Source organism: Hippocampus bargibanti, linkage group LG17, assembly GCF_051943395.1.
Source record: "Hippocampus bargibanti isolate YZ-2025 linkage group LG17, ASM5194339v1, whole genome shotgun sequence".
Classification (NCBI taxonomy): domain Eukaryota; kingdom Metazoa; phylum Chordata; class Actinopteri; order Syngnathiformes; family Syngnathidae; genus Hippocampus; species Hippocampus bargibanti.
Window position 1 is genome coordinate 16,310,919 of NC_142750.1, and position 8,533 is coordinate 16,319,451.

Genomic DNA, 8,533 nt, shown 5'->3' on the forward strand with positions numbered 1-8,533 from the left:
TATATATATATATATATATATATATATATATATATATATATATATATATATATATATATATACACACACACACACACACACACACACACACATACACACATACACACACATACACATACACACACACACACACACACACATACACACACATACACACACACGCACATACGCACACACACACAGTAAAGTCTCGTTATATCGATACCGGTTATATTGAGAATACTGCTTATTACGACACTATTTTCATTTTCGGTGCACATTTATAGTCTTTTTATGTATAATTAGTTCCGTTTAGTACGATTGGTGGTTTTTACAATAATCCGGTTACTACAGTGCTCTTTTTCATCTCCTGCCGGCCATTTTGCTATGTTTATATCGATACACGCCATCGGTCGCGCGCGCCATTGTTCGACTTGGTCACGTGACTTGGTGATGCGAGTTTTTTACGTGACCAGCTCCCGTGGAGCAGAGCCATTTTCATTTTCAGACGCTAGCTCGTGTGTAGCAGACGAGATTGAAGTGTTTGTGTTAAAAGGTAAAAATGGTAAGCAGAAGAAGATTGATGACTTTTTAAAATTGCATACATAATACAGTAAGATGTAAGCGTTGCAGTTTCCCTGTTGTGTTATGTACATGCCCACTGTACTGTATATGAATGCAATCGTTTTTTGCAACAATGTTTCTTGTTTTGTCTGCTGAAGCGTGATGATTTTGAAAATTACTGTACATTCCGTACTGTGTATTAAAGGACAACCGATGTCACTTTTTATTCAAATGCAAAACACCAATAAAAATGACTTCACGCCAAGATGTCTTGCATTGCTTGTGAATCCAAACAATGGCTTCAGATTCGGATAATATGCTTTCTTGTTACACATCCAGTTATGAATATGATTCAAACACACTGAAGAGGAAAACATACATGTTTGCAATCGATTAAAGAATTATATGTGCCATTTTGAGGCAACATTGGGGGAACATCTCTCATCTCCCCCCCCAAAAAAGAGGCACAATATGGCAAGCTCATGGCCAGCTCCGTTTCTTATATGGCGCTTGGATGCCCTCTTTTGGCGGCTTTTGTTAATGCAGTTCGGCGGAGGACGGATATATCGACAGTACGGTTATATCGACATTTTTTCTAACGCCCGAGATATATCGATAGAACGAGACTTTATATATATACATATATACACATACACACATACATACATATACACACACACATATATATATACATATATATATACACATACATACATATATATATACATATATACACACATATATATATATATACACATATATATATATACACACATATATATATATACATACATATATACATATATATATGCATATACATATATACATATATATATATATATATATATATATATATATACATATATATATATATATATATATATATATATATATATATATATATATATATATATATATATATATATATATATATATATATATATATATATATATATATATATATATATATATATATATATATATATATATATATATATATATATATATATATATATATATATATAAAAGATGGAGGACACTGATTCGCTGTGGCGACCCCTGTGTGTGTGTGTGTGTGTGTGTGCATCTTTACTGTCAATACAGTAACAGTGTACATAATGTTGTCAATACAGTAACAGTGTACTGTTGAAGGATGGGAAACTACACTTGGTGCATGATCTGTATATCAAACTTCCAACCAGTTTCTCATCCATCATGTTGCCCCAGTTGATGGTGGGCACCCCCTCAGTGCGAATAAGTTGGTAGATGCGCTCATGGTCTTCTCTCAGCTTTTTCACTCTTTCACGCAGTTGCTTCATGCTACATACACACACAGTACATACGGATAAATTAGTCAGTTAGAATGAAATTGAATGAGGAAGATTCAGAATATCTCTTACTCTTGTTCGATCATCTCTGCCTGAGGATGCTGAAGGCGCTTGGCATTGACAGCATCTTCATCCAGTCCGACAAGTAGGGTCAGAGAATTGAGGAGTCGTTTGTTGGTGTCCTCCTGGTACAGCGGCTGCTTGCCCTCATTGATCTTACTGACATCCTGCGGCAAAGAGAAGTTTAAAGGACAACCGACGTATCCGGACAAGTTGTGTCCATAATTTGTAAAATCGCTTCAAATGACTTCTACTGAGCGTATTTTACAAAGATTCCACCGCATATAGCTATATTTTACGTTTTAAGACTTGCGCTGAATATTCCGGAAGTCTTGTTTTTGAGTTGGTGACGAGTCTTCACTCAATGCATTTTGTTTGGTCTGAAAACGTCGTATTGATGGCGAAATTAGAAGGTAAACACAAATAACGCAATGGTGAAACGTTGTATGTTACACCGAGGAAACTCTTTGATCTTCGTTGACAAAAATTCCAGTTGAAAAATAAAACTATTTCCAATGGAGCTCTGCCGCCATCTTCTGCATTTTCTGTGACACTACACATCAGTCTTGATCCGTCAAAATAACCCAGAAGACCTTCGTTAATCGATTGCAAACATTTATACTTTCCTCTTCAGAACTATTTGAATCATATTCATAACTGGATGTGTAACAAGAAAGCATATTCTCCGAATCTGAAGCCATCGTTTTGATTCTCGAGCAACGCAAGACGTCTTGGCATGACGTCACGAACTGCGGGAGGGACTTTCTGAAAATGCCCAATTCGCAGGTAATTTTTTTTGCAGATTTTCGACACTTTAAGTCATTTTTATAGGTGTTTTGCATTTGACTAAAAATATCAGCCTGCGTGTTTTGGGTATTTTAGATGCTATAAAACGTTTTTCTGATGTCAGTTAGGAAACAAAAAAAAGTGATTGGATTGGATATGCCTTTACTAGTCTCACAGTGGAGAAATTTACATTTCACAGCAGCAAAGTGATGAAAGGAATGAAAGTGATGTCGGTTGTCCTTTAAGTTTAAGTTTAAACAAAACCCCCGACCCCCTGCACGCGTCTATAAATAGTATCTTTTGTTTTTAAAATTGTGATAAGTACATATCTGCAAAACAATGTATCCTTATTAAAGTATAAGATAATCCCCGGCAAAAAATAAATATGGACCACTGACAACAAATAATAGGTTTATTGACTAAAGAAGAAAGTATTGTACGTAAATCTGAAATTGAAAAATAAAACTAAATCCTTAATTAAACTATTCACATTTTTGACTGACCATGACAAACTCCGAAAAATTTAATTACATAAACTCAATAGATAAAACATTCAAACTGATCACCAACATTCACTCAGCGGCACAATCTACATTTAAAAAAAATCACCTGCAAAATTAAAAAAAAAAAAAAAAAAAAAAAACTCAGACTTTTTTGTTTTTATCAACAAAAAAAAAAAATTCTGAATTAATGGCCACAATGTGCACGATTTCCCTCGGCTGATAGGAAACTTCCATTTGTCTATGCCCGTCTCTCTCCGCCTGTGTTCTCGTCCCTGTTAAATATGTTTTCATGGTGTCACTTGACGTGTGCTACACTTCGTGTCGACACTTTAGTTTATACACTTTGCTGTGCATGCTACCAATGAGAGTGTCATTACCCCCTAATGTCATGGGAGGGGGGGGGGGTATTGCACTTTATTCTCGGAGCGTAAAAAATTTAAATACAAAAAAAGCATTCTCACAGAAATCAAACCCACCCCCCTTAACAGAAGTGGGGCCTCGCGATTTCAGAAGCACTGACTTAATCATGACTTGACTTGAGTCTGACAACATGAGTTGCATATTTTAAGACATATGATATGCTTGGCTAAAAGATCAGAAAGACTCAACTTTATTTTTAACTTTATTCCTTCCTTCTTTCCTTCCTTTTCATTGAGTAATGATTCTTTGTGCGGTGCTCATCACCAGGTTTGCAGTGAGAGAATTTAGGCCACCTCTTCGAGCGATTGCAGCGGCAAAGAAGAGGCTTTGGGGAGAAAGTCAGAGAGGCCAGATTGAGATGGTTTGGACATGTCCAGAGGAGAGAGAGTGGCTATATCGGGAGAAGGATTCTGAGTCTTGAACTGCCAGGCAGGAGACCGAGAGGAAGACCGAAGAGAAGTTTTATGAATGTGGTCAAAGAGGACATGAAGGTAGCTGGTGTGAGAGAAGAGGATGCACAAAACCGGGATAGATGGAGGACATTGATTCGCTGTGGCGACCCCTGAGGGGAAAAGCCGAAAGGAAAAGAAGAAGATGGAGCGGCAAAGATGGTTACATTTGGTTTCAAGTATTGTGCTTTTGAAAAAATATGCGTGGTTTGAAACACAACAGCAATGGTGTCTATTTTATAGTATTTGTGAAGCGTTTAAATCCAAAGATTATACGATACATTACATTAGTCGAGCCAATATCTTCTACCTGTACACATTTTGCAACAAAGTAATGCTGTGAACGCTCATGCAAACTATGAGGGGGCACAAATTCATCTAATATAAATACATAAACGTATTTCATATTGTTAAGTTGTTCATTTATTTTTTTATAGTGGTCACAGAAGGAATTTGCTTGAAACGTGAAGGTTACACTTTAGGTTTACTTTTGATACGAACATAGGTGACTTAGTCCCAGATCTGCCCTTTATACAGGATCCTTCTAAAACAATTGATCAAAAACAATTGTTCTAACTCTATTTTAGCTGTGAAAAAAATCTTGAACATATAATAATAATTGATTGATTGAATAATTGATTAACAAAATAAAATAGACACTTTGGAAGTAAAGTAATTTTGTTAGGTTACCCTTTTTAATGATCATTTTTAAGAATCACAGCACTGTACGATTTCTTGTTCAAGTCTCTATACCTTATTGAGGTTCTCTTCCACATCATAGATGTTCTTCTCCACTTTGTCAGCATTTCTCTGTAGCTTCTCAATCAAACTCGTCAATTCTGTCGAGTTAATGCTCCTAAATGAAACAAGAGTGAAACAATCATGTCATTTTAAAAGTACAGCGTTCAATAATAATAATATTAATAATACAGTAGTCTCGTTATATCGATATTCAAGGGAGTCCGAAAAAATATCGATATAACCGGGACTATCGATATATCCGACCCTGTTTGCATGTAATTTTCTCCGTGTGTGCATAGAAATAGTATCGATATAACCGGGACTATCGATATATCCGATATCGATATAACGAGACTTTACTGTAATACATTTCATTTATCAGCGCCTTTAAAGTCACAGGATATTTTATCTGCGGGTGAGCAGCGTTCACTCAACCCGGATCTGACGAAAAGTCTGTGCAGCATATACCAGCGGAAACTGTGGCATACTATATCCTGTACTGGAAGTGTCAAAGTGCGGTGTTAATTGCAATTCATTAGACCATTTAGTGCTTTTTTTATATAGTTAATCTCTTCTTTTATCTCTGCCTTTATTGTTTCTGTCAGTGGGCTGCATTGTTCTAATAGCCCTTCTGATGTTTTGGGTTCCTGTGTTCGAGTTGTGGAGGGTGGGGAAATGACTTTGTATCAGTCACAGACTGAAACGGACATTGATTGGCTGCTATTATGCTGGACTTGTTTTGCCAGATCTGATAGGCTCCAATTGGAGTTAAGCAGGCTTAGGAAGCAGCTGTGAGCATGCGAGAGTTGTCAGCACAATTATAATGGAAAATTTACATCCCCAAAACACCATGATGACACAATTGATGAAGGTACAGTGTTGTGTCTAATTTGTAAGGAGTTTGCTGACCACTGGAGCAGCTCAACTTTAGCCACCGACATCAATTGAAGAGCCACCTGTTTCCAGTTTGTCAGCTCTCTTCCCTGCAGCCTAACTGTTCAAGCCTTCCTGGACACTTTGACTTGGTTTCCTGTGACTGCCTTCGATACCTGTCTTTTCGACTTATCCATTTCCTTAAACCCGTTCTGAGTTTGTTGTCTTGACCTGTGGATTCTGTGCCCTTCATAGATATACTTCATTTAGGCCCACTTCGAGTGAGTTCAGCGTGGACAATAATAGCAGTCAATGTGATAGCATGAGGTGTGGGTGCTCTTCGATAGGCTGGAAGCAAAATCCAGCTGGATCAGTTTATGGGTTAAGTATTGTGCCACCTTCATCTTCACCTCAGGAATAATTTAAGAAACTCGAAAACACATCCGTTATGCGAAAAGGTTTGAGTCATCCGCTTTGTATTCATATCATCGAGGACAGATTGTAAAGTAAAATCAGTCTATATATGGTAATCACCTTTAATCAATATTCCTGATTTTATGAAGACTATTTCAAGTGGAAGTGAAAGTGCAAATAATAACACAAAAATGACCCAATAGATGTTTGGCTAATTTCTTCACTACTTTGTTGTTAGATTTAAATGAATTAAAAGAGGATAATTTCCTATTTTTATGAAATCGGTTCTCAAAGAATGTATTGCAGTAAAGCGAGCAGCGGAGATAACTTGTTTTATTATGTTCTGTGCGTTTGAGAGGTCATGACTGTCATTTTCAGATTCAACTCCACACCCACACAGCAGAGCCACACCCACTCAGCCATAGCTTTAAACAAACCTTATACAACACCTAATTCTAGCCTGTTTTTTGCTTTTAATATTAAAAATAATCCTAATTTGGACTGGCGAGTACCAAATGTCAAACAATCTAAATGGTTGCTCTTTTTAAACTAAAGACCCCATCAGGTGTTTTGTCATCTTCAGACACAAACAAAATACTCTCAGTAATGTTCTTATCCAACAGGTCCTTGTGTTAGCCAACATGTGACATTGGCATGCCTTTATTTTTGCCGTCAATGTAGTCCTATTGAACACATGATAAAAGACTCATGAATATGCTTTCAAATGACAAACAGGAAGGTTATGCAATTTAGTTGGAACATTTGGATTTACTTTTATTAGTCTTGCAGTGGTGAAATTTACATTTCACAGTAGCAAAGTCGTGAACGGAAGATGAAAGGAAAGAAATAAGTAGAAAAACAAAATACAGGAGTTGCTGGAAAAGCAGCCACTCTCGCGGCGCCATTTCAAGGAAATTTTATTTTTGTCCTGCATGTTGCTTCTCTAATGATGCAGTAATTCAAAAGATGTGGTGGTTTTGGGGCGCTTCCTGGCATACGCTTTGGAAACACAAAATTGTGATTTTTTTCCACAGAGAAGGAGGGGGAAACATAATTGGGAACAGAAGGCTCAAAGCGATTTAAGTCACAGGAGGCGTGGTTGTTGCCGGCATTTGTTGTGATTGTCACAGTAAATATTACTGGCCCGTGCGCATATATATATATATATATATATATATATATATATATATATATATATATATATATATATATATATATATATAAAATTTTCCGTACCGCTTATTCCTCATTAGTGTATATATATATATATATATATATATATATATATATATATATATATAGAGATATATAGAGATAGAGATATATATATAGAGAGAGAGAGAGAGAGAGAGAGAGGGAGAGAGGTGACAGAGTTCAAATCACAGATTTTGGTGGGTGAGGGACATATGATGATTATGATAATAATAATAATAATAATAATAATAATAATAATATTAATTTCTGCTCTGCAAAGTCATTCAAAATGTCAGGAAGGCTTGGTTCAGTAACAGTGCAGTATTGTGGGAGAGGCCGCAAACACTTCCTCGAACATTGTCGTTCAGAAGAGACTGCTGAATACCAAACAAACCTGTTGCTACAACCTTACATTGTGCCACACCCTCTCTCGAGCGCAAAACATGCAATGTGCTGGTATTTAACGTGGTATTTAACGTCTATACGCGTGAAACTGCATAGTTTTCATTTTGTGTCAAATGGGCTTACTTGTACCTGCATGCAAAACACAGATTTTGGAAATATAAACATGTGGTTACATTAAGTCGATGAATGTAAAGGAAGCTAAATAGCGTGTAGTTTTCAAGTTGTAGCTTTCGAAATGGTAAATTTGGGCGAAATAACAAGCTTCGTAGTTCCATTTCATGGAAGATGAGGCATTGCCTTTTCGCAATGTACACACTAACTACCATAAATGTAAACGGCAACTTACGTTTGCTTGACCGAGCTCACGATCGGGCTTTTTTTACTCTTCTTCGAGGTGGCAGGTGACATGGCGGCGACTTCCAATCAAACAACACTGTCAGAAAGTCGGCTCAACTTGTGTTGATCCACCGCTGTCCGGGTGTGAGTGCCGAGTTTCACCTGTGTCAAAGCACCCTCCACTATGTCGACGCGTCTCCTCCCACACTCGCCCGACCAGCTACACTGTGCTCATTACCTGAGAGAGCCACTTTTTGATTTGACTTGAGTCGTCCCACACCTGTCTCGTGGACAGCCAAGCAGCGTACAAGGCGGGGCTCAGAAAGGCATTCGCGGCACGACGTGACCGTGCACTTGCATGTGCACAGCGCTCATGGCGTCGCACGAGTTGAACCGGTCTAACCTGACTTTGTCTTTAGTATGCATATCTGTCTAAACGCCAAGGCAGGAGGGCGTTGTACATAAAGAATGTCACTGGACA

At 37.4% G+C, this 8,533-nt stretch overlaps 1 protein-coding gene across 1 annotated transcript in view; it reads right to left on the reverse strand.

Annotated features, from left to right (window-relative positions):
* ppl (periplakin) overlaps positions 1–8,305 on the reverse strand; it is a 30,743-nt gene extending 22,438 nt beyond the window's left edge. Inside the window, exons 1-4 of the mRNA XM_089018007.1 lie at positions 8,063–8,305; positions 4,843–4,945; positions 1,944–2,098; positions 1,743–1,863 (exon numbers count right to left, since the gene is read on the reverse strand). Coding sequence (XP_088874133.1) covers positions 1,743–1,863; positions 1,944–2,098; positions 4,843–4,945; positions 8,063–8,124 — 441 coding nt within the window. The 5' untranslated portion in view covers positions 8,125–8,305. The remainder of the gene's footprint in view (positions 1–1,742; positions 1,864–1,943; positions 2,099–4,842; positions 4,946–8,062) is intronic.
* Positions 8,306–8,533: the final 228 nt, after the last annotated feature.